The sequence below is a fragment of the Megalops cyprinoides genome, chromosome 9 (assembly GCF_013368585.1).
Source record: "Megalops cyprinoides isolate fMegCyp1 chromosome 9, fMegCyp1.pri, whole genome shotgun sequence".
Classification (NCBI taxonomy): Eukaryota; Metazoa; Chordata; class Actinopteri; order Elopiformes; family Megalopidae; genus Megalops; species Megalops cyprinoides.
In genome coordinates this window covers 38,848,219-38,875,718 of record NC_050591.1, presented here as the reverse complement: position 1 = coordinate 38,875,718, position 27,500 = coordinate 38,848,219, and the positions used below count along the sequence as shown (strand labels likewise).

At 46.9% G+C, this 27,500-nt stretch overlaps 1 protein-coding gene across 1 annotated transcript in view; it reads right to left on the bottom strand.

Annotated features, from left to right (window-relative positions):
- The window catches only part of LOC118783209 (glutamate receptor ionotropic, kainate 4-like), a 148,309-nt gene that overhangs the window by 26,596 nt on the left and 94,213 nt on the right, over positions 1 to 27,500 (bottom strand). The window contains exons 6-10 of the mRNA XM_036536963.1: positions 24,724 to 24,902; positions 20,916 to 20,969; positions 5,518 to 5,679; positions 3,552 to 3,704; positions 3,109 to 3,213 (exon numbers count right to left, since the gene is read on the bottom strand). Coding sequence (XP_036392856.1) covers positions 3,109 to 3,213; positions 3,552 to 3,704; positions 5,518 to 5,679; positions 20,916 to 20,969; positions 24,724 to 24,902 — 653 coding nt within the window. The remainder of the gene's footprint in view (positions 1 to 3,108; positions 3,214 to 3,551; positions 3,705 to 5,517; positions 5,680 to 20,915; positions 20,970 to 24,723; positions 24,903 to 27,500) is intronic.

The following is a 27,500-nucleotide window of genomic DNA, read 5'->3' as shown; positions in this document are numbered from 1 at the left end:
AGGCCACCGGGAAATGTCCCGGTGATCCCGAAGCACTGTCCACGTGAGTCCTGCACAGTGAAGCGCTGTCTGCTGCACCCCACCCATATCAGCTGATGCACGCGCTGCTGGTGAGGAGCTGTTTCCCTGCAGCTCCCTGCAGGAGCAAGAGCCACCAGGCTGCTGCACCACTGTGCATTCTGTGGAAGTGCTGCTTCCCATTTCTCTTTGCAGATCATTCATCACAATATGACTGTGGAACATTCACTAGCAAAAGGGTTTCTTTATGATGCAAAACACTACAAGACTCCAAAATTCGCTTGGCCTATTTTAATTTTAAGAGGACCTGTCCTTATAAGCGGGAGCCACACTGATATATTTTACTCTCATCAGAGACCTTAGTAAATAACATCTACAAGCAAGATATATATACAAATTATATATATGTGTGTGTCTGTGTGTGTGTGTGTGTGTGTGTGTGTGTGCGTGTGTGTGTGTGTGTGTGTGTGTGTGTATGTACATGCTGCCAGGCTTTGTTTATGACAAGATTATGAGGAATGATTTATCATCATTATTGAAAAATTCTTTCATCCAAATGAAATATGAGGTTTTCGGGAATGTGACTGATACAATAATTTAAGCACAGACTTTAGTTACTATGAAAAAGAAAAAAAGGTTAGTGAATGACCTTTCCCTGTGCCCTTCAGACAGCACTCCAATGTCACAGTGCGTAGTATGCATTAATCACTCATAGATAAACTGCTCTCAACTTGCCTTAACCATTTCTCTTCTTAACCCTGTTCCCTTGAGCAATTACTGAGGCAATTACTGCAGCTGCTACAGGGACAAAGCTGTAATACACAATCGATGCAATATTACAGACTCATTCCTCAGAAACGTATGAAAATACGAGTAAATTCCCTTCCAGCACAGAAAGGCTGCTCATCCTGTCCTGCTATCTCACTGCTTGGGTAATGACCGCAGAGTCAGCCAAAGGGCATAGCGAAAGGTCAGCGTGGTCTATTTCATTTCAACAGGTGACCTTTCGCAACAAGCTAAATTTCAATTTACACCACAAACCTTATCAGAATAAAAACACTTCGTGCTTTTCCTGCAAACTGAGGCCAACCTCCTCATTAATTATTGGGCTCCATTGGTGGCTCCCAGGCAACTCTTTTGCTCATGTAATGAGCAGAGGCTAAAATGCAGGTCAAATACAGCCCTCAGCACAGCTGAAAACGCTATGCCTTCAACACGCAGAGCAACACCAAAGGCTTCTTACAAGGGCGGATGGGAGCTGAAGTTCAGAGCCAATTACACACACACCACAACTACAAGCACCGGACTCAACCACCCATCAACCCCTCTCCCAAATGTCAGGTCAAAATCAGGGCAAAATGCCAGCTCTGTGCTGGAAGGTGATGACTGTGGATGAGTGTCAAAGGAGGTGCCTGCAGAAGGCTGGTTATGACACTGATCTCTGTTATTAGATGCTCTGTACCACCCGGCATAAGCAGGATTTCATATGGGGGAGGTATTTACACACTGCCCTGTCACACACACCCCCAGTGGGAGTGTTCATCTAACACATTGTACCAATGCATCCTTCACAGTAATGAAACTCGGCTTACAACAGGAAGAGCGCTCCCATGACAGGAAGATAGCTCCCAGGAAAGGACACTTCCAACCAGGACAGGAAGCTCCCCAAAACAGCTGGATGTGATTAAAACAGAAAAAATCCTTTAAAAACCCCTAAAACAGATAAGATGTACCAGTTCATCTCAGAGTGGCTACTCTACCAGTCTCTACTTGTCTACGAGTTTGCCTACAGTGTACATAGCAGTGTGTAAAGTGTACACTAAGCATCATTTAAAGGGTATCATTTATGTGAAATCTAATTCTGTTATATTATTGCTATATGTTGTTACACTATAATGAGTTGTTTAGATCATGAACAGGCTGATACACACACACATAAACCCTGCTTAAGTGCTTTGTGGAGAGCTGCATGCCTCTACAGCTCTGTTACTACTAAGAGCATTCAGCCACATGCCACTTAAGTTCCTGTGTGGGAGAGGCCTGTTTGGGGTGGAGTTTACCCAAAATGAGAGGGTGCTGCATTGTTTTCACATATTCTGACTGGGTACTTCAGTCTCTTTTTTCTCTGCAATGCTTCCCTGTAGGAAAAGACTGAAGAGGTCATGCTCCACAGTGACCATTGTGTGTAACAACATTGACGGGAACTGGACAGACAAGTCCAACAAAAATAAACAGGAAACCCAGTTTCTATTGAACATGCATTGAATTTTATGTTTGAGTCAATTGTAGATAACGATCCCTGGTGTTCTGTTATTATGTCATAAATTGTCATATGACCTGTAGGTACTACCTGTTCCTGAGGTTAGTGAATAGTTGGTGAAATCTCTTTTTCTTTGAAAACAATAACTAGCTAATGAGCAAATAATTTTAATGTAACACTGAGCACTATAACAATGTCATTTGAAAAGAAAGATCGGCATGACCATTGAGATGCCTGTTTGACAGCGTCGTTCCCTACAGTTTAAAGGGTAGCCAACCCAGCTTGCTGGCTACAGGGGAAACTCAGTGTCACATCATTACAGTACATTACATGCATTTAACAGATGCTCTTATCCAGAGCCGCTTCCATCACAGTTGAACAGAAGTGTATCCATTCACTTTAAATGATTAACAGTGTCAGACCAGACTAACACTCCCAGACCAGTGAGTGTGAGCATAACACCATTCAATAACATTAATAACATCAATAACACATTACGTATGTACGTATGTACGTTATGTACATAACTGCAGCATGCTCAGGGTGCAGTTTAATATGACGTAATGCAGAAGTACTCTGTGCAGCAAGACACTGTGCTGTTCTGGAGGGTTAGATGGTGACCCCACACCTGTCTCGTGTTTGGTATGACACAGGCCCTCACACACCCCTCTTTAGCTCCAGGTGGGCTCTCCAGGTGGGCTCTCCAGGTGGGCTCTCCAGGTGGGCTCTCCAGGTGAGCTCTCCAGGTGAGCTCTCCAGGTGGGCTCTCCAGGTGAGCTCTCCAGGTGGGCTCTCCAGGTGAGCTACCTGTGACACGTGTGTTACTTTACCTGCCTTAGGCCCTCTCTGCTGTTCTGCATTATCCTCAAGGCATAGTTGGAGCGCTGGCCCTTGCTGTTGAATTCGATGTGGCCAGTTAGACCTTCCAATTCTACCTATCCAAGAGAGAGACAAGCACATCGTGTTACAGCCATGTGCCGTACGCTGCCTGAGGCCTGGCGGGGGGGAAGCCCCATGCACTGCACAGCATTAAAGCCGCATCACATTTACCTGCCCTTATCATAGGGCTCTGCCACTTAACACATTTAACTCCTCCCATAATATGGTGCAGTCTTTGTGTTAATGTGGTGAAAAGGCATTGCATCAACTGACTGATCGTAACTAAACAAAACATTTGGCATTGGCACTGGTGGTGGTACATTTGGTGCTGGTATTGATGAAACATGGGTTTGATGCAGATTATTTCTCAGATGACAGGTGCAGGGGGGCTCACCATCCGCAGGTAGTTCATGAGGCTGGTTCCGTGCTCCCAGATCTTGGAGGACTTGCAGGAGAGCTGCGTTGCTCCGACACTCTGGCTGCGGTTGAGCTGGCGAACGGCAGACACCACAGCATGCACCGCATCGTACAGGAGTGCAGAGGACAGCTGGGGGAGGGGCAAACCCTGTCAGTAATCAACACTCGCCATGGCAACGCAAGGAGATCTGGATAGATCAGAAAGATGGCTTCATCAAACTGGAGAGCCCCACCCCTCTCTCAAACTGAAACTGGGTGTGTGTGTGAAATATGGGAGTGTGCGTGTGAAATATGGGAGCGTGTGTGTGTGTGTGTGTGAAATATGAGACTGTGTGTGTGAAAGATGGGAGTGTATGTGTGTGTGTGTGTGTGTGTGTGTGTGTGAAATATGGGAGTGTGTCTGTGAAATATGTGAGTGTGTGTGTATGTGTGTGTGAAATATGGGACTGTGTGTGTGAAAGATGGGAGTGTATGTGTGTGTGTGTGTGTGTGAAATATGGGAGTGTGTGTGTATGTGTGTTTGTGTGTGCGTGTGAAAGATGGGAGTGTGTGTGTGTGTGTGTGTGTGTGTGTGTGTGTGTGTGTGTGTGTGTGTGTGTGTGTGTGTGTGTGTGAAATATGGGAGTGTGTGTATGTGTGTTTGTGTGTGCATGTGAAAGATGGGAGTGTGTGTGTATGTGTGTGTGTGTGTATGCGCGTGTGAAAGATGGGGTGTGGGTGAAAGGTGACCTTGATGAAAGGTGACCTGGCTATCTGGTCTTTTCCCAGTTCAATGGCCAATTAGAGCCCATGAGTTTAGCTTCATCTTTGTGTGCAGCGACCGCTCTGAATTCCCCCCGCACTCCTGCTGCAATTCCTCACCCTGCCCACAGTGGCAGCAGAGAGCTGGGGGCACACAGGGGCCGTACTGTCAGGCTCTGAACCCCAGGATCCCAGCCCCGCCCCCGAGCAGCAGAGCCCACTGACACTAACCTGCACTTACTGGGGACTAAACCTTTTCAAACAAGCTAGAAATAACACAAAGGGACATAAAATACCGCTTTGACGTCACATAAAGACTCTGACCATAGACCCCTGTTTGTAAAAGTTACTCTTTCTCTGCCTGGTATATTTTCTGTGTTTCTTGTCAGAAACAAGGCTGATGTGATGGTCGGAAGCCAAAGGTTGAGGTTCAGAAAGCCAGAAACTCAGGTTACATTACAAGATGTTTTATGAGTTATGATTTTTTTCATTTTTTTTTATGAGTCAGAGAGTTATTTCTGTAGAACACACAAATGAAACCACTTTCACTAAAAGACCCCCCCCCCAAAAAGCTGCAGGCTTATAAAATGGTCTGGTCCACACATATCACATAGCAGGAGCAGAAACCTCTATATCTCTGTGTATCAATGTTTTTTCATATTTTATGATTTAAACCTTGGAAACTCTAAAAGCACCACGAAATGGGAACACAGTGCTCTTTTTTTTGGCAGCCGTTCAGCAGGAAATCTGCCTGTAAGTTTGGACTGGGGTCTGTCTGCTGTACAGCTCTGCCAGACTCCAAACAGCCTCTGATAAATTAAAGATGAGACCTCATTATGAGGAGCACAGAAACCAGAGAGCACTCCGCCCTCCAAAAACAACATGCATTGATTTCTCAAAATCTTCCTTAAAGGCCTAATTACAATACAAAATCTCAATAAACCTTATTAATGGATTGCTATTGCAGATTGGAGGCCAGAAAACAAGTCAAGTGAAAACATGGATACCTTTCTAGCTGTGTGAAGCCCCCTCCAGCCTACAGCAGGTGTGTTACAGTTACACACTCTGTGAGAACAACTGAACAGCAGTGATTGTGAATGATGGTGAGAGAGTGAATGAGTGTGGGTGTGGCTATCTGTGGGGGTGTGGGCGTGGCTCTACATGGGGCGTAGTTTTGCGCTTGGACATGGTTCTGAACTCACCGGTGCCCCCGCGAAGGGGGCGTGGTCACAGTTCTCCTGCCATGAGCGATTGAGGCTGAGCAGGAAGTCCTGAAAGAAGGGGTGGGTGCGGTTGAAGATGGAAAAGCCAACGATGTTCACCCGCCGGTCAGCCACATCATCCAATCGCAGCAGGGAGAACTCCTGCCGAGCCAAGAGTCAGGCAGTCAGCGTCATCAGACATCAGACAACAGGGTGAGCACACAAACTATAGCTTGTATAATAAATGTGTAATATATTTACAGCTGTTTCATTTCTGAACAGATTGTATGTTAAATATATCAGAATTCATATTCCCAGTACCAAAGTTGCACTATGTACATGACGGAAAATAACCTGCCCTCCCTACAGAGTTAAAAATCCCTCACTAAAGCACAGGACCTGTCAGGGGGTCACATCTGTGGGTCTGCAGGGGCGGAGAGGGGTGGGAGGGGAGGGGCCCTCTGATAACTTCACACAGACGCACCGCCAAACCCTGCACATGAGACAGGCCACAACGCCCAGCTCTATAACGGCACAGATCAGCGTTTCAGGTCAGACCGGACTGAGACCACCTCACTACAGACACACTGAGGCCGCCCTTCAGGTCAGACCGGACTGAGACCACCTCACTACAGACACACTGAGGCCGCCCTTCAGGTCAGACCGGACTGAGACCACCTCACTACAGACACACTGAGGCCGCCCTTCAGGTCAGACCGGACTGAGACCACCTCACTACAGACACACTGAGGCCGCGTTTCAGGTCAGACCGGACTGAGACCACCTCACTACAGACACACTGAGGCCGCCCTTCAGGTCAGACCGGACTGAGACCACCTCACTACAGACACACAGAGGCCGCGTTTCAGGTCAGACCGGACTGAGACCACCTCACTACAGACACACTGAGGCCGCCTTTCAGGTCAAACCGGGCTGAGACCACCTCACTACAGACACACTGAGGCCGCGTTTCAGGTCAGACCGGACACAATATGCAGAGAATTACAGGGATGAAGGCAGGATAAAGAAGAAGAGAATGTCTGAAAAACTGTGAGCAGGAGAGAGAGGGAAGGGAGCCCTTATTTAAAGAATAAAATACAGAAGACTGTAACAGAAGATCGCCCAACAGAAGCTGTACTGAAGTTACACTGTAATACAGACCGGAATTGATGCTGGCAGTTTTTTCCACAAACAGCGCACTCCATTTAGAAATGACACCATTATTTTGCATCCTTTCAGAGAGCTTTGAGTTTAAACAAAGGCCTGTCTGCCTCAGTGATGAGGAGCAATATAAGAATAAAATGACGCTCACGGAAAGCCTCTGAATTCAGTCTCGCTGTGAACGAGCCTCTGTGCCTTTCCAGCTCCACTGTGTGATTCTCTCTGTTCTCTGTCTCGTTTGATCAGGGTCTCTGCAGACAGGAGTCTGAGTTACTCTGCAGGTGAGGAATCCACCCTCAGTGGGTCATCAGCATCTCAGAGTGTTGCTGCCTCTGTCTGTACCCACACTGGGCCAGAGTCACTGCAAGCATGCCAACGCTAGCATGTGTACCATCAATCGGAAAAACATTCTGAATTCATAAATTTCTTCAAATGAATCTTACAACTGTTCCAGACCACTCATACCACTTACACAAAATCACGTTTGAGCAAATCATGTTTTCTTTTTTTGCAAAAATGAATTTGCAATGAACAAATAAACCTATTGAGTAACTAATCAAATGAGCAGGTTATACTGCAGTTCACTTACTTGTCAAATAGTAATTGAAAAGGGAAAAAGTAAAAGCATCTAATTTAAGAACAGTTGGGATTCATCACCATATGAAGGAGGGTAAGAGCGTTTCATGCATCCAATGTGACCCTGTCATACTGCACTCGTTATTATGAAGACTCTGATGAATGAGGCGCACTGCCTTCACACTGTTGTTCTGGGATTGTTCATTCCTGGCTCTTCACAATACTATAACTTTGGAATTTGTATTTTGCATTAAATTAGTACTTTATACTTCATGTACAGTACTTCATGCAAGTTAATAATTACAACAACAAAATAACAATAATTATAATATCAAAACACACATAGACTCAAAAATGTCATAAATGTGAGTAACTAAAGCAAAAATTGCATGTTGGAGAAACTGAGGCACTGAGAGTATTTAGTGCATAACTCTCACCTGCACAACTCTCACCTGCATAACCCTCACCTGCATAACCCTCACCTGCACAACTCTCACCTGCATAACTCTCACCTGCATAACTCTCACCTGCACAACTCTCACCTGCATAACCCTCACCTGCACAACTCTCACCTGCATAACTCTCACCTGCATAACTCTCACCTGCACAACTCTCACCTGCATAACCCTCACCTGCATAACCCTCCCCTGCATAACCCTCCCCTGCATAACCCTCACCTGCATAACCCTCACCTGCACAACCCTCACCTGCGTAACCCTCACCTGCATAACCCTCACCTGCATAACCCTCACCTGCATAACCCTCACCTGCATAACTCTCACCTGCACAACTCTCACCTGCATAACCCTCACCTGCACAACTCTCACCTGCATAACCCTCACCTGCATAACCCTCACCTGCATAACCCTCACCTGCACAACTCTCACCTGCATAACCCTCACCTGCATAACCCTCACCTGCATAACTCTCACCTGTTTCATCTGAAAGCTGCTTTACTTTGGCAAATGAAGTGGCTTGACACACACTCACACACACCCACACTCACACTCACACACACACACACTCACACTCACACACACACACACTCACACACACCCACACTCACACTCACACACACACACAGACACACACAGACACACACATGTGCACACACACGCACACACGTACATGCACCCAGACAAACACACGCACACACACACACACACACACACACACATACACACACAGACACAGACACACACACATGTGCACACACATGTGCACACACACGTACATGCACCCAGACAAACACACACACACACACACACACACACACACACACTCACACACACACACAGACACACACACACAAGCACACACATGCACGCATGCACACACACACACACACACAAACACACACACACACACACACACACACACACACACACACACACATATACACATGCGCACACAAACACGCGCACACACACACAAGCACACACACATATAAACACACATGCATGTGTGCACACATATAGAAACATCCACACACACACAGGTGACTCTGCACTGTGCCAGTTCTGGAAAACTGGTGGTTCTCCCTGGCTCCACCCCAGACCCCCCCTGACTCCTGCCACAGGATGCTGAGAGAGAGAGTGGGATAATGAGCTCCCCAGAGACAGCGCTGTGCTCCCCTGAGCTCAGGGCCCTGTCTGAGCACGCTCTCCCGGGAGGAGGGTGTATGTGGAGACCCCCTCACTGGCAAACGGCTCACAGCCCACCAGGAAAACACTGTCTGCTGCTCTTCACCTGAAGAGCAAATTTATGGTTCAGCCAACTCAAACCTGCTTTGAAAGGCTATTGAACTCTCCAGATTTGGCTCTTCCAGGATAGGAACCACAGAAACTAGCTTTACCTTCCCTACAGCACATTTGAAACCCATTCATTTGCCAGGGGAAGTTTTCCACAAAGACCTTTTGGCCCGTGCAGAGGCCAGCTGTTCTCAGACCTGAAATCCAGCAGACCAAGACTGACAGAGCGGCCCAAAGTCTTTTCCACAAAACAGGGGAACTCTTCATTGGTTTCGCTTATGGGCTGAATAAACACACCAAACACAAGGTCTCTGTAACATAATCCATCTATACTGCCAGTCCACATAGCACACCTGCCAGTACCCCTACACTCCACCCTGAGTGACACTTCCAGAATTCTCACAGACCGAGCAGTGAGATACAGAGTCATTCACAGAAACCCCAGCCCCTGAGACAAGAGGTGATGCTCACAGACATAAAAACAGTTTCTATTAGTATTCAAAGGCATAGCACAGAAATGCAATGCAGGGAGTCTTATATACAGGTTATCAAATAATTATTCCCTGTATATTATTGAACCAGCCTTTGACATGTTATTGCCAAATTGGATACCTGCAACAATGAAATCCCAGTCCCTCTGGCACAGTCGGTACCCTAATGGCTGAAGCGTTGAGGCAATATAAAGGCAAACCACTGTGTTCATGCTGATACTGGCTGCATGTAAATGCAGTCCTGCTGCTTCTGCCCCAGCTGCCAGCGCTCAGGTGTTTATGCTGAAAACTGAGGTAAGGAGGTGTAGCAGAGCTGAAGTGAGCAGCTCGTGTGAGTCCTGCGTAAAGCCTTAGGTAACGGGTAGCAGGTAGCTGAGTGGTTGCAGCGGCTACGTAGCATTGTTGCCGACAAGCTAAGGGCAATTTGCCTTTAGCTCAACTGGCAATGATGCTGGCTGTAAGGGGTGATGCTGACCCACGTAACATCGAATTAAACGGGCGGCAGTGTAGCATAGTGGTTAAGGAGCAGGACTCGTAACTGAAAGGTTGCCGGTTCGATCCCCGCTGGGACACTGCTGCTGTACCCTTGGGCAAGGTACTTAACCCACAATTGCCTCAGTAAATATCCAGCTGTATAAATGGATAACATTGTAAAGAACTGTAACCTATGTAAGTCGCTTTGGATAAAAGCGTCTGCCAAATGAAAAAATGTAAATGTAAATGTAAACACAACGCAAGATACCACCCGTTACAGAGAAGCAGCCCTGCTTACAGTCCCCACTCCACTGGCCCTCACTGCTGCAGCAGCCAGGGATCTCAGACTCCTCTCATTTCCAAATATTGATGTAACACAGGGTCTCCAGCAAACAGAGGTTCAGTCCAGCTCAAGCTGCACGGCTGTCTCATCATGAACCCCAGGGGTCTGCTGCTATAAACACCTTCTCAAACAATGACATTTCACACTGTAAAGCTTTGCTTTTTAAAACAGATGCTAACAAATTTATGAACTTTAAAAACAATAAGTTTCTTAAAGGCATAATGATCTGTGCTTTCAAACGTTGAACCAAAGAAGAATGTGCTGGCCATTTGCTTGTATGCAAGGTGTAGACCACACTGAGAACCTGCTTATATCAGAGACTGTGCGGAAAGGTACAGACCGCACTGAGAACCTGCTTATATCAGAGACTGTGCGGAAAGGTACTACCTACCTGACTGGTAGATCCTCCCAGATCCACTGGAAAGGCTCCACCTCTGCACCCACCCCCCTGACTACAGGAGTTCCACAGGGTTCAGTACTGGGACCCCTACTCTTCTCAATTTATATCAACTCTCTTGGCTCAGTTATCAAATTACATGGCTTCTCCTATCACTGTTACGCTGACGACATCCAACTCTTTTTCTCTTTCCCTCCCTCTACCCCCCAGGTCAACGAAAGAATCTCTGCATGCCTGGCTGACATCTCCAAATGGATGTCATCCCACCATCTAAAGCTGAACCTCAGAAAAACAGAACTGCTCTTCATCCCAGCCGGCCCTTCCCCCCTGCATGACCTCTCCATTACCATCGATGGCACCACAATACCATCCTCTCAGTCAGCAAAGAGCTTGGGCGTCATCTTCGACAGCAACCTGGACTTCAAAGAGTACATTGCTCGCTCGTCAAGGGCCTGCCGATTCCGCCTCCACAACATCAGGAGGATTCGTCCGTTCCTGATAACATACGCAAGGCAGCTCCTTATCCAGGCCACAGTACTCCCTCAACTGGACTACTGCAACGCTCTCCTCGCAGGCCTCCCAGCATGCACCACCCAGCCTCTCCAGCTCATCCAGAATGCAGCTGCCTGACTGATCTTCAACCTCCCCAAATTCTCCCATGTTACTCCCCTGCTTAAATCCCTCCACTGGTTTCCTGTCGCTGCCAGGATCAGATTCAAGACCCTGACCCTCGCCTTCTCTGCAATCAACAGGACAGCCCCTACCTACCTCCAAGAACTCATCCAGCCCTACACACCAGCCCAACCCCTGCGCTCAGCAGCAACTGGATGCCTCGATCCTTGCATGGTCAAGGCAGGAGGTGCTCGTTCTGCCAGACATCGGCGTTTTACCTACATCGCTCCCCAGTGGTGGAACGAACTCCCTGTCTCGCTACGGACAGCTCCTTCACCCCATTCCTTCAGACTGGGCCTGAAGATGCACCTCTTCAGACTCTACCTGGACTGACCCAGCACACAATTGCTGCCGCCCCCCCCCCCCCATCAGTGCTGTCGTAAATTGCTGTGCTTTTTAAATTGTTTCTTGTTGCCGCCTTTACCCTGACGCTCATTGCGCTGTTTGAAGTTGAAGTTTGCTGTTTGAAGGTGTATCGTATTAGTTGCCCTATAGGCTGTAATTGTACAAATCTAATAGTACTGTGTCCTCAAACAGACCTTGCTCTCAGCTGAGAACTGTCTCATTGTGGAACTGTACACATCCTGTCCCCGTACTGTCGCTATACTTACTGTATGCACTTTTGTAAGTCGCTTTGGATAAAAGCGTCTGTTAAATAAATAAATGTAAATATAAAGGTAAAGGTACAGGCCACACTGAGAACCTGCAGCTGATATCAGGCTGTCCTGGATGTCTGGCTGGCTGTGTGAGCAGTGTGCAGCTGCCCATTCTCACATCATCCACTGCAGTGCTGATGCTTCACACCCAACATTAAACCATAACTTCCTGAGAGAAACATATTACTGCTGAACCACTGTCAAATACCAATTCAGAGTTATTGTCAAATCCATAGAAATAAGTAGAATCAGAGTAAGTAGAAACAAGTAGAATAAGTAGAGCAACACATGACAAGAAAGCAGCATGTGGAGCTGCAGATTTATCAGAAATGAGCTGAAAATGTGGGCTAATATGGCTGCCTTTTACTGAGGCACAACGAGCAACAACATTTCAGTGCTAAGTATCAAGCTGGAATCAGAGAGGTGAAGGTCTGCAATCTGACCGCACATGCACTGCCTTCACACCTCTGCCTGTTTTTTCTGGAATAACTATAAAAACCCGAGCTTTTCTGTGCAGGTCACACGCTGCTGTTCTTAGTGCTCTGGCATGTGGAGATCTTCATTCTCAGGGATTTCTGCAGCGCTTTTAGGAGTTTCCTACTGCACCTGCTTGTGTTTTAATCCCTGCTGTTAGTACATAAATCAACCCCCATTGCTTCCTCCCCAGGGCCTCGCAAATAAATGACCCCTTTTAAATTCATTATTCATAACATTATTCCTCACACACAACAGTAATATCCCATTCATGAAATAAATATTATGCCTCTTCCTCTGTACAGCATAGCCTTGTACTGGGCCACAAGCCCCATAAATTTTGCAAACTACTTCGTATTTTCACAGAACTGAACGGCTGATATCTTCATTCCAGTTATTTCAATCCCAGTGGAACTCAGTATGAATGCAAGAATTGAGAAAAGAGAACTTTGGAGCCCTGCTGCGATAACAATCCTTTAGCAAATGACTAATTAATAACCCTCTTTGGATCACAAGCACCGAGGTGCGAGCCGTGAATGCAGCTGAGTGTTTCTGAGATGAACCTCTGCAAAATGCAAGTATTTCAACTACTTGTTTCTGCAGCCTTAGAGAGCACTCAGTCTGCCATCATACCAGAGGATGCCACGGCCAAAGGGGCGGAGTCACAGCGCAATATTAGGAAGGGGGCAGAGGTTAAGGGGCGGAGTTAGACACATAGTGCTGGAATGGGATTTAAGGGGGCAGGTTAGTAGGGCATTAGTGGCACTGGCAGCTGATGAAAATGAACACCGTGTTCTTGCTGAGCTCTCAGTTCAGCTTATTGATCCTCCCTCAGAGGGTTTACCCCATCAGACTCCAGGCCTGTGTCTGAAGCGCTCTGCTAGGGCTGAGACACTGCGGTTTGTGGACTGAAGTCCTCCTGTGGATATGTGCTAATATGTTGAAGGTGATGAAGCATTTGGCACATTTGAGTGCCAAATGGACTTCCATTGATGATGAAATGAAAAAACATTAATGATGAAATGAAAAACCAAAACCCACAAAACATAGTAGTGAGTGATTTCTTTAATTACTAATTAACCAGGGTAATGAGTACTTTCTTTCAGTACCTTTCTGAGGGTAATGCAGACAGCAATATCCAAACAGTGCGGTTAAGGAGCAGCAGTGTGGTGTAGAGTTAAGGAGCAGCAGTGTGGTGTAGCGGTAAGGAGCAGCAGTGTGGTGTAGAGTTAAGGAGCAGCAGTGTGGTGTAGCGGTAAGGAGCAGCAGTGTGGTGTAGAGTGAAGGAGCAGCAGTGTGGTGTAGCGGTAAGGAGCAGCAGTGTGGTGTAGCGGTAAGGAGCAGCAGTGTGGTGTAGCGGTAAGGAGCAGCAGTGTGGTGTAGAGTTAAGGAGCAGCAGTGTGGTGTAGCGGTAAGGAGCAGCAGTGTGGTGTAGAGTTAAGGAGCAGCAGTGTGGTGTAGCGTTAAGGAGCAGCAGTGTGGTGTAGAGTTAAGGAGCAGCAGTGTGGTGTAGAGTTAAGGAGCAGCAGTGTGGTGTAGCGTTAAGGAGCAGCAGTGTGGTGTAGAGTTAAGGAGCAGCAGTGTGGTGTAGCGTTAAGGAGCAGCAGTGTGGTGTAGCGTTAAGGAGCAGCAGTGTGGTGTAGTGTTAAGGAGCAGGGCAGCAGTGTGGTGTAGCAGTAAGGAGCAGGGCAGCAGTGTGGTGTAGTGGTAAGGAGGAGCAGTGTGGTGTAGAGTTAAGGAGCAGCAGTGTGGTGTAGCGGTAAGGAGCAGCAGTGTGGTGTAACGGTAAGGAGCAGCAGTGTGGTGTAGAGTTAAGGAGCAGGGCAGCAGTGTGGTGTAGCAGTAAGGAGCAGGGCAGCAGTGTGGTGTAGCGGTAAGGAGCAGCAGTGTGGTGTAGAGTTAAGGAGCAGCAGTGTGGTGTAGAGTTAAGGAGCAGCAGTGTGGTGTAGCGGTAAGGAGCAGCAGTGTGGTGTAGAGTTAAGGAGCAGCAGTGTGGTGTAGCAGTAAGGAGCACTAGTGTAGTGTAGTGTAGTGGTAAGGAGCAGCAGTGTGGTGTAGCGTTAAGGAGCAGCAGTGTGGTGTAGTGGTAAGGAGCAGCAGTGTGGTGTAGCGGTGAGGAGCAGCAGTGTGGTGTAGAGTGAAGGAGCAGCAGTGTGGTGTAGCGGTAAGGAACAGCAGTGTGGTGTAGTGTTAAGGAGCAGCAGTATGGTGTAGCGGTGAGGAGCAGCAGTGTGGTGTAGCAGTAAGGAGCACTAGTGTAGTGTAGTGTAGTGGTAAGGAGCAGCAGTGTGGTGTAGCGTTAAGGAGCAGCAGTGTGGTGTAGTGGTAAGGAGCAGCAGTGTGGTGTAGTGGTAAGGAGCAGCAGTGCGGTGTAGTGGTAAGGAGCAGGGCAGCAGTGTGGTGTAGCAGTAAGGAGCAGGGCAGCAGTGTGGTGTAGCGGTAAGGAGCAGTAATGTGATGTAGTGGTAAGGAGCAGCACTATGGTGTAGCAGTAAGGAGCAGCACTATGGTGTAGTGGTAAGGAGCAGGGCAGCAGTGTGGTGTAGCTGTAAGGAGCAGGGCAGCAGTGTGGTGTAGTAGTCAGGTTGTACCACTGTAGGTTAGGTTCAGGTAGGTGTTGGTTGCTGGTCCATGTCCCAGGTGGCATGGTAAAGGATCTTCACCTACATTTCCTCAACAAATACCTAGCAGTGTAAACAAGGAATGTTAAAATGGTGAACTATCTCAGTCACAGTGGATATGAGCACCTGCTGGTAAAGGGTGTGATGTTGAGATATGCATCCCCTCCTGAAGCAGGGTGGGGCTTGGAGACTTTATACCCGCAGAGCTACTCGCCAGCTCAGGCTGAGCCTGGAACAGAGGCACTGACACAGAGAGGCTGCGAAGCACCAGCTACATTCACATAAAAGAGCCACATTCACAGTCGCAATTACCTTTCTGAGGAGAGAGAGAGAGAGAGAGAGAGGGAGAGAGAGAGAGAGGGAGAGAGGGAGAGAGAGAGAGAGAGAGGGGGAGAGGGAGAGAGAGACAGAGGGAGAGAGGGAGAGAGAGAGGGAGAGGGAGGGGGGCATTAATGATATTGTTCTGGGCGATACACAATAATCTATTCTATTCCTGGTTTAAAATATGTAAAACTGACAGGTTGCAAAACATGTTGCTGTGCAGAGACTTGTTTTTAGCGTTAAACATTCACTCCATACACCATCAGATCAGCTGCTGTGTGGAGAGACTTTCAGGCTCTAGGCACAAACAGCCCCTCCCTCAAAGAGCACGACATTCAACCCCACCAACGAAAGTAGCATTCTCTTCATATTCCAAATTAAATTATTTTTCATTTCACAGACACCAGCAAACAGCCATTTAATGTCACCACTAGAGATATTTGTTGTCTTTTTGTTTTGTATGTGTTAAAGATGCTGGATCCACACAGCGACACGCTTGAGCTCCACACAGCGACACAGTGACACGCTTGAGCTCCACACAGCGACACGCTGCAGCACAGGGCGGGCAGAGCAGCAGCGGTGCTCATGTGCTGGTGTGTGTGGTACAGGGGCTGTGAGGTGTATCCTGGGTTTCAGTGACCCACCCCCCCTCACTGCTGCAGCAGGTGGAATTCCCAGGACTCCCACCCAACCCAACCCAACCCCCCCCCCCCCCCGGACACCCCCCCCGGACACCCCCGAACCTTCTGAGCGAGCGGAACGGCTGCCGTTTCCACCTCATGAGCCACTAAATGATTCGATCTGCAGGAAAAGGAAACAAACACGGCTGGGAGGGAAGACAGCTCTGATGACAGCGTCACAACATCGCCATTTAAAGACAATTTACAAAACCTGCCTTTCACTGCTGACTGGAGATGATTCTAGAAAACAGATTACACACACAAACAGCACAGAGACCAAGTCTCAGTGCTGCGGGACGCAGTGGAGCGCTGACCTGTCAGGCGCTGGTCGAGGAGGGTGTGCGTATGAAAAAGTATGTGTGCGTGTGTGTGTGTATATGTGTGTGTGTATGTGTGTCTGTGTGTGTGTGTGAGGTTGTGGGTGTGGTTGTGGGTGTGTCTGAGTATTAAAGAGCATGTTCATTTACGAGTTTAATTCCTCTCGACTGTAACTTTACTGACCTGAGCAACGCAACGTGTCCAGCCTGCAACAAGGGCAGACCCCTGCAGCTGTTAAAAAACGAGCATAAGATACAGACTCACATAACCCCCATCTTTCCCTCACTGTGCTGGCTGCCAATTCTTTATCATATTGATTTTAAGGTTTTACAAGAAGCATGTCATCATCTACTGCTGGTCTGAAACGCAGAGGAAAACAGGACTCTCAGTAAGATGCAGAAATGAGACGCAGAAAGAGAGAAGTGACAGCAAATTCAGACCGAAGCCTAGAGCTGGAGATGAACATGCATATGGTGTAAGGAGGTGTGAAGAAGCAAAACTTTCTTTTAATAAAACATGTAGGATGAGGACAAGCAGGGCTAGCTGTGAGGAGCAGGTCAGAGGCTGAGGGCTTCACCACCCTGCAGTGTTAAAGGGAACCTCTGTGAAAATCTCTGTACCTCCACCTCCACAGATGGGAAACTGCTGCTCCCCGCAGCAGACCGGTCTCCTTCAATATCCTCATAAGCATTAAAAGCTGTAAAGCCTGTACAGTCTCTTGGTCAGTGACCACAGTAATAATAATAAATACTGTCCAACCTTTTTTTAAGCATGGTGGTCATTTCTGTAGCCATTCTACTGCCTGTAAACTCTGAAGTAGATATTTTTAATCTGCCACTCAGTGCTTCTTTTCTGAACACAGCACTGCTGAAAAGAATTAAAATCTTCTGTTTTTTTCACTGAACAGAGTTTGACCAAGATAGATACTCAGCAGCAAAATCCCATTTTCCAGAAAGCTTGTAAAGCCATTACACATGAGTGATGTGGCGTTTAGATCTCTAGGCATCAGTGAATTATGTTTCTCCATTTACACATTCAAATATTCTCTACACACAACAAACAAAAGGGACAAAGTCAACAGCTGGGTTGTTATCAAAGTCAGGTCTTCAGGAACTTGATGACAACACAGTACACTGCATCATGGGTATTCCCCCTCTCCTTCCCCCTCCTGGTCAATCCTGCATGTCTACACTCAATGTGTCAATCAATCCTACCAACACTCCCAACCTGTCAACCCATCCTACCTGCATCTATGACCTGTCCATCACTCCTACCTGCATCTATGACCTGTCCATCACTCCTACCTGCATCTATGACCTGTCCATCACTCCTACCTGCATCTATGACCTGTCCATCTCGGGACCTGACCTTCTGACGTGTTCACAGCAGCACATCTCAGTCCTCGTCAGGAAAGAGAGAGGAGTGAGTGAGCCCTGCTGCAATCACACCCAGGCAATTACCAGCTCCTAATTAGCTGAAACTACACTGCTTTTCTCACTGATAGTTGCAATTATCCGACTGGATTCATTTCATTAGAGATATCTGATAATGGTCCGCCTAATTTAGATGTCCAAATGTCAATGTGTGATCTCTGACGTCCTCTGTTATTTAGGAGTGTAAATGAAGGGAACACTCAGTCCCATGTGATATATGACCAATCAGCTTGAGTGCCTAGGAAGAGGAACCACCATAAACACACATCTGTGCCATGATGCTATATTACATTACATATGCTACTATATTTACCACTACACCACACTGCTGCTCCTTACCGCTACACCACACTGCTGCTCCTTACCGCTACACCACACTGCTGCTCCTTACCGCTACACCACACTGCTGCTCCTTACCGCTACACCACACTGCTGCTCCTTACTGCTACACCACACCGCTGCTCCTTACCGCTACACCACACTGCTGCTCCTTACCGCTACACCACACCGCTGCTCCTTACCGCTACACCACACTGCTGCTCCTTACCGTTACACCACACTGCTGCTCCTTACCGCTACACCACACTGCTGCTCCTTACCACTACACCACACTGCTGCTCCTTACTGCTGCTCCTGGCCATCTGCCTTTCTGCTGTTTCTGCTTAATCACACCATCTCCTTACTTCACTCCATGAGGAAATCATACCTCTCAGAAGTACCTGATCCAAATCACATCAAACTGGGATTTTCAATACAGCTCAGTATGAGTGACATGCACCAGGCCTGTCACAGAGGTGGGTGATGATGCTGTTCTTCAGTGCTGCAGATCCCAGAGGTCCTGTCTCTGTGTAAATATCACACACTGCTGCTGCACAGCCAGAGGCCCAAAGCACAGCACAGTGTGTCACACAGTGACCAAGACACACTTTAACACAGCCTCCTGCAAGCACAGCATCATTTCTCAGAGGCACACTGTAACACATCCCTCACACTGTAACACATCCCTCACACTGTAACACAGCCCTCGCACTGTAACACATCCCTCACACTGTAACACAGCCCTCACAGTGTAACACAGCCCTCACACTGTAACACATCCCTCACCCTGTAACACAGCCCTCACACTGTAACACAGCCCTCACACTGTAACACATCCCTCACACTGTAACACAGCCCTCACACTGTAACACAGCCCTCACAGTGTAACACAGCCTTCGCACTGTAACACATCCCTCACAGTGTAACACATCCCTCGCAGTGTAACACAGCCCTCACACTGTAACACAGCCCTCACACTGTAACACAGCCCTCACAGTGTAACACATCCCTCGCAGTGTAACACAGCCCTCACACTGTAACACAGCCCTCACAGTGTAACACATCCCTCGCAGTGTAACACAGCCCTCACACTGTAACACAGCCCTCACACTGTAACACAGCCCTCGCAGTGTAACACAGCCCTCACACTGTAACACAGCCCTCACACTGTAACACAGCCCTCACAGTGTAACACAGCCCTCGCACTGTAACACAGCCCTCACACTGTAACACAGCCCTCACAGTGTAACACAGCCCTCACACTGTAACACAGCCCTCACACTGTAACACACGCTAAATGGCCAAATGCAGCAGCGGACACTGAGAGCACTGGCAGTGAGTGCTTTTGTAGGGCATCTCTGCCTATCTGTAGCTTAAGGAGCACCTTACACTGCAGAGACACATGAAACGCTGCTCTTATCTGTGTGAACAGCATAAAGAAATGATCAACAACAGAGTCTATGGCTTGGTTTGTTTCCTAATTACTGTAAAAGCACTGAATGAGTAAGTTCTTTCACAGCACAATGGGCTTCTGATGGGTAATCTACCTGAAGAAGAGGTTTCTGCTCACATTTAGGGCTGAAGATGAGCCATTCAGTAAGAGCATTAACGGCATTACTGTAATGCTGAGAGGCTTTGCTATACACAGCCCTCGCTGCTGTAAGTACAGGAACAATAACAGACAAACCCTGAGAAACCTTCACACAGTGGCCTCGGTGGGCACACTGACATCCAACTACAGCAGAGTGGAAAACTGTTTTCAAGCAAATTTACCACATATTGTATTATAATGTGGAAGTTTATCACATGCAGAGATAAAGTGATGCAGTGACACCAAACCGGTTCATTCAGAGGAGTCTTTCTCTAAAACTGCTGGCTTTACACTGACTGCCATCTGCAACCAGCCCACTGACTTCAGTTATGAAGGATGCAACACCTGCACTGATACATCACTTACCTGGAGGGATATATTAATGTAAGCAGAAATTAAAGGCACATTTTACACCTTTAAGGTGATGTTCTTTGCCATTAACTGCACTTCCTACAGACTGATTGTGAAGTGACCTCCGTGCTGACCCTCAGTTTCCCGCAAGTGCTGGCAAACAGTGGGAAGCAGGGAGAGAAAGGCATTTTTAATGTAGTGATAAAACTCACTTTCAGATTCATATTTATCTGCTGATGAGCAAAAAAGGTGAAAAGGTTATATTTGTAGATGAAAAAACTGAAACACAATTAATCTGTCAGCTGTCATATGCAGGCAGTTGAAACATCTGAGGGTATGAACCAAATAAAGATAAATACAACGTGAGAATGAGCAGATAGTTATGCTGATGACAGACATCATCAGCATTAGGGCTGTTCTGCCTTCCTCATGGCTTGCTGTGGAAGGAGCCATGTTTCTCTCTCTTCCTGCAATTTGCTCTTACTGAAGACACTCTTCCCCTCGGTTGGAAAGTATGCACTCGTGGACGGTGCGTGCGGTGTGGCCTTCCTCACATTCCACTGCATCTCTCTGGGGGATGAAGCCTGTGTCACAGGATATTCTCATCCTCATGCAGAGATCACCCCAAAGGCAGCAGGAAAACATGTATCTCCTGCCTCATTAATGAGCCATACATCACCCTGATATGAATCATTTCAGCAGAACCATTAGCACAAGGTGTAACCCATGTCATTAATATCCATTAGAGAGTGGCGTCTGCAGCTCCTTACCAGAGATGTGAATATGTACGTGTAGTACACCGACAGCATGCCCAGCTCCGAGGCCTGCAAACGAGATAGAGAGTCTAATTTTAGCCCCACTATTGGGATATGACATCACTCAACATAGCATTCATTAACAAAAGAGGAGACAGTCTTTTCCTTCAGATCTCTCCCACATAGGCCTGACGTAACTGGCGCATGGATAGATGATTTAATGTAATATCATAAGCAGCTTCAGCAGAGCAGGTGCAGATGAACTTTCTTGAGGTGTGTGTGTTTGCAAGCGTGGGAGGGAAAGAAAAAGACAATATTGTCATACCAAATTAGTTTGATTCAGCGCTGCATGACTGTCACACAGAAAACTTAGCTAGATAATTACACTGTTATACCACATACTAAATGAATTACCAAAACAGAAGAAAAAGGTATTTGGAAAGACTGTCAATTGAAAGTAATCATTGCTTTTTCTTTAAGACAAGCCCCTTTGTGGTTAGATTGAGTCAGGCCAACCCAATGCAAGCACACCAGGTCATTTCAGCCATTGCAGTTTACTCATGTTCACACTTCATTTAATTTTTCAACAATGATCTGTCTAGTTAAGCCTGTCTTCTCTCCCACAGTCTTGGAACAGTGATCAACAACTTCATCAGTTAAACTTCATTCCTCAGAATGGTTTATGTGGCACTGAATTTGCAAGTTGATTCTTATCTAGTACTTTTCAACAGTTGTAGGAGAGTGCAGCAAAGGCTGTATAATCCCCCTGTGTATGTGAGCTAGGCTGTGTGAGAGCTGAGCTGTGTGTGACTGTGCTCTGTGCTCTGTGTTACTGACAGAGCTGGGCTGTGTGTGACTGTGCTCTGTGCTCTGTGTTACTGACAGAGCTGGGCTGTGTGTGACTGTGCTCTGTGCTCTGTGTTACTGACAGAGCTGGGCTGTGTGTGACTGTGCTCTGTGCTCTGTGTTACTGACAGAGCTGGGCTGTGTGTGACTCTGTTCTGTGCTCTGTGTTACTGACAGAGCTGGGCTGTGTGTGACTGTGCTCTGTGCTCTGTGTTACTGACAGAGCTGGGCTGTGTGTGACTCTGTTCTGTGCTCTGTGTTACTGACAGAGCTGGGCTGTGTGTGACTGTGCTCTGTGCTCTGTGTTACTGACAGAGCTGGGCTGTAATCGCGCTTTTTCTGCTGTTCACTGCATGCCTCTGATCACACTGTTCTCCCCTTAGATGTGACGGGGTCTCTGTGTGTCGCAGGGCAGTGTAGCGGTTAGGGGCCAGGCTTGAAACTACATGGTTCTGGGTTCAGATCCTGGGTGGAGATTGTTGAGGCACCGCTGAGTATCTGAGCTCAGCTGCCCCAGTCCATCCCCAGCTGTGGAAATCAGTGATGTGCTCTGGACATGGGGTGCTCTGGGAGAACGAATGGGCGAAATTAGAGACGTGTCCTCCTCAGACAGACTGTACAAACCAGACCCATATCGTTAAAAAATCAAGAGAATCATGGTCTTCACTTATCACAGTTATGGTTGCGATATTACATTACATTACATTCATTTAGCAGGCACTCTCATGCAGAGTGACTTCCAGCAGAAGAGAACAGATCTGACTTTTTTTTCTCACCTCTCTTCCCTAGAGGCATTCTCTAGTCTGCTGGTTTAACCCACAGAGCACACCACCACTGGGCACAGTTTATGGAGCACTTACTGTACAGGGCCAGGCTGAGGGGTTTAAATTAAAAAGATACATATATATAACAAGGGGGTAACTGTGGTGCAGTTTTATACAGGGTAATTTAGCAGCATGAGGTATTACACTGGCAGCAGGTCTTAAAAAAGAGCATTTGCACTGCAATTGACCATGTAATTGAATCCTCTGACTCAAGCTGGTGCACAAGCTTCAGCACGATCTCTGGCAAGCAGCTTCAACATGCAGAGCCAACGGCCTGCTTCCAGGAGAGAGAGAGAGAGACAGAGTGAGAGAGAGAGAGAGAGAGGGAGAGTGAGAGAGAGAGAGAGAGAGAGAGAGAGAGAGAGACAGCCTGCTTCCAGGAGTGGGACAACCGCCAACTCTCCTCTACTCCAGCACAGAGACAGAGACCCCAGAGAGAGTGAGAAAGAGAGAGAGGGGGAGAGAGCGAGAGAGGGAGAGAGAGAGGGAGAGAGAGGGAGAGAGAGAGAGAGAGAGAGAGAGGGAGAGAGGGAGAGAGGGAGAGAGGGGGAACGGGCGGGGGGGGCAGAGAGAAAGAGAGACAGACAGTGAGAGAAAGAAGGGGACAGAGAGAGAGATAGAGAGAGAGAGAGAGCGAGGCAAAGCATTGAAAGTGAGGGCAGGGGTATCCAGTGTCACTATATCCCTCAGGGGTTTCTATGGCAACCACAGAGCAATGGAATGGCCTGTGACAACCATCAGAATTTACCATTAAGTGGAGACAGAGAGAGAGAGCGTGAGTGTGAGAGGGTGTGTGTGAGTGCGTGCGTGTTCATGTGTGAGAGTGTGTGTGTGTGAGTGTGTGCGTGTTCATGTGTGAGAGGGTGTGTGTGAGTGCGTGCATGTTCATGTGTGAGAGTGTGTGTGTGTGAGTGTGTGCGTGTTCATGTGTGAGAGGGTGTGTGTGAGTGTGTGCGTGTTCATGTGTGAGAGGGTGTGTGTGAGTGTGTACGTGTTCATGTGTGAGAGGGTGTGTGTGTGTGAGTGTGTACGTGTTCATGTGTGAGAGGGTGTGTGTGTGAGTGTGTGCGTGTGAGTATTCATGCATGTGTGCTTGGGGGGCAGAGGAGCGGAGGCAGAGAAAGAAAGAACGTGAAGAAGAAAGAGAAAGAAAGAAGGCACAGGCAGTACTGGCAGGCAGAAGGTTCCTCTTAGCTGTGTCACCCGCACAGACCCCACTGTCTCGACCGCTGCACTTTCATACCACTCTACTGTTTCACTGTCCCCACAACACTGTTCCAGAGAGAATCATCTGCAGTGAAATGCTCTGTGTGCAGCCCTTCATTTCCACTGTAAAAATTCCCTAAACCAAATACGATTTGATTGATTGATTGACTGACTGAAAGAATATCTGAGAGAGAGGCCAAAAGGCACCTTTAGGAGAACGTCAGCACAGCAGAGAGCATCATGGGAGGGCACACCGGCCGCTGGACACTGCAGCCTAACACAACTGCACTGCATTCTAACACCGTGTTACTTACAACTACAAGGAATCACTTAGTGTTGTATACTTGTATACTTGCATACTTGTATAGTGTTATATAGTGTCCACATGGAAACCCCAAAGCCCTTAGCTGTTCTCTACTCCTCTCTGCTCCAAAGTCAGTCTCCCGCAGCTACACACATTAATCTGTCTTTTCCTGTGACGATGAGCTCTGTTTCAGTCATGATCTCATGCGGTTATGTGCATGTCCATGGTGCTCCTGTCATTCAGACTGAACAGAGGCTCTGCGGACGGACAGCTCTATTCAGCACTACATCCTCATCCTCACAGCTGTTTGGCTTCACTGTGGGAGCGAGCGTTCAGCTTGCTTCATCCCTTTTTCCTTTAAATGAAGGTCTTTGCTGTTAACAGCTGCTTTGCTGAGTCTGACACTCATGCAAACAGAAATCAATAGTAAGATCTATACAGGTTAATGTGGCTCAGGTTTAACTACAACACTCATGATTCCATGGAACAGGGAAGGAAAATGTTAATGTGTGTTTCAGATTAAAGGTCTTGGATATAATTACACTGTGACCAAACTCTCCTGTGAGTGGATATGATCTCTCTGTCAGGTCAAATTCACCCTCTCCTGTGAGTGGATATGACCTCTCTGTGAGGTCAGACTCACCCTCTCCAGGATTATGTGGGACATGGTTGCGTTGGCGTCCACGATGATGGTGGCAGTCTTGTCGTCGCGGATCTCCTTGAGAAGCGGCGTGGGGTCCTGGCTGTCGTCCAGCATTCGCACGGACAGTGTTTCCTTGGAGATAAGGAACTGACGCAGCAGGCGTTCCAGGTTCAGCAGACCTGTGATTGGATGACGTGGTGTGAGCTGGTCCGCCTGCCTTTCCTCAGATTTCAGTAAATTAAAGGTGGGTTCAAAAGTTTAGGAGGATTCTAAAGTAGATTTAACATCACATCATGTTTTCCTTCTATAAACTATTCACCTGCACAAATACAGGGATATAGACCATAGTACACAAATACCCATAAACTCTGCTGTTTCCTGAATTCTCCAGCATCCACATGCCTCCTGGCTTAGAGCTGACCAAGCAGAACCAGCTACCAAATCTCACACACATCTCTGCACGTGCTGCCAATCCATTCAATAATCTTTTAACATTTACATTTGTAACTGTTTGCAGTGAATGATGTCCTCTATATTGCAGAAATGATTAAGTTTGGAGATTTTTACACTGTTGTCAAAAGTCTTACCCTTAAATATCCCCACATCTAAACTTTGAGAGATAGAGTTGTGTGGATATGTGTGCATACATGATTAAATACACTACTTCTATTTATGTATTTATCACTTTTACTTTTATGCTTTGGCAACACAATTTTATTTGTCAAGCTGATAAAGCTCCGTTGGAATTTGAATTTAAAAGAGAGAAAGAGAGAGAGAGAGAAAGAGAGAGAGAGAGAGAGTGTCTCACTTAAATGCTTTAGTGACGCAGCAGTGACTGATTCTACCACTGCTTGCTCTCATAAAAGTCAGTAAAAGCCCATTCTGATGTACACAGCATATCATTTTAAGAACAAAAACAGTGTCGCTTCCTTTCATGAGAACAAAAGCTAGCTCCCAATCAGATCTTCTCTATTTAATTAAGGAAACATCAAGAACTACCTGTGACAGTCAGAGAATAAAGAGCAGCTAAGGTAGATACATCTGTTGAAATTCTGCAGACCTTTGCAGTGCATAACAAAGCTTAAAGGTATTGCAGAGGGCAGGAGGGAAATGGAAAAAAACCTCTAAACACACCCGAGTTGCTTCACTGTGCGATTGTAGGATTTGAAAAGAAAAGGAAGCTTTTCTCAGAGCCCATTTCAGCAGCTGAAACAAAGGGCATTGGGCGATTTTGCTGTAATGTTTTACTGGATGTTAGAGGGTTATGACTGTAGCTGCTGCGGTTAGAGCAGAACACATATGTAAGAAGAGAAAAACGCATACAGTCAGGGAGAAGAGGACAGCAGACCCTGAGCCAAGACATACCTCACACACACTAATCTAACAAATACAGTGTTAAGAGTTATTAAATACATATAAGGGAATTATATTACATGTGGATGGCAGCCATGCCAGTTTACACTCATCCTCTCATATTCATCTATTTATACTCATCCTTCAACCCATTCTCACACTCACACTATTTTATGCTTTTATTACACAATACACCATGTGTAAAAATGTATTTAACTGTGTATTAAATGATATTATGATATTAAATATTGTGTTAATTAAAATTATGTATATGAATTATGTATACAGAACTAGAAATGACTGCCCCACCTTCACAGCAAAATATGCACCAGCTCAGTGCCCCACAGAGCCACCTGTCAATCACTCTACACAAGTCCCGCCTCTCCCTGCAGGGCTGAACCCTCTGTGATGAACTCTGTATCTGTTCAGTGACACGTAACAGGGCACATATTCCATGATTTTTTTTTTACTGATTGATATTTGATCCTTCATCCCTGAAGTACTCCAGCAATTTTAGAATAACGACTTTCATTTCAATATGTGTTCTCACAGGCCACATATATTACAAATGAAGTGCTTTCATACCGTGTGTGCAAAATCAGAAATGTTCTGCAATATGTAGGATCCCACAGCGTTGTTATAATCAATCAAAATGGATATTAGGTTTGGAACAGTCTATTCAGACCTGCTGAAAAACATTATTCAATGTTGTGTGTAAATGCTTGTTTCAAAGAGGACTCTTAGCAGGAAGCATATGACCCTGATCCAGGTCAGAGACAGACGCACACAACATCGTAACCGTGTCCTCTTAATCAAACACCGCCGCTGAAAGGGCAGGTCTGAGCAGAGCACTTTAATTGGCAGAGAGTGATTTCCCTCTTCAAACAGGTTTATAATCACAGATTACTGCTTACAGCTGCAGCTAGGGGTGTTCTGAGTAAACCTTCCCCGTAATTAGTGTGCCTGAATGAGTGGAGGAGGGTCAAGGCGGAGACAGAGGTGCTGTCAAAACAGACTTTACAGCGTCGCTCAGGCTCAAATTTATCTCACCACAGCGCAACAGGAATCACAGGGAAGCAGCCAATCACCTGCTAGCACCAGCACAACTTTGCGCTTGTGATCCAAATCCACCTCACAGATAATCAGGATGGACACACCTCGATCCAGATTCAATCTAACATCAGTGCTCACTAAACTGTGAGCACCAGCGTTAACCAGGTGTTGTTTTTTACTCCCTTACAGAACATGGTGAGTTTAGCAGCTGCAAAAATCACTGACACTGAACAGCTGCATGGTCAGACTGGTCTCAGGGCCAGACAGCCAGCCTGATAATTCTGCAGATTTTACTCAGTACTTTTATTTAGTTAATTTTTACCAAAAAAGCTGCGCAACACTTAATATCCATACTTCCATGTGTAAAATGG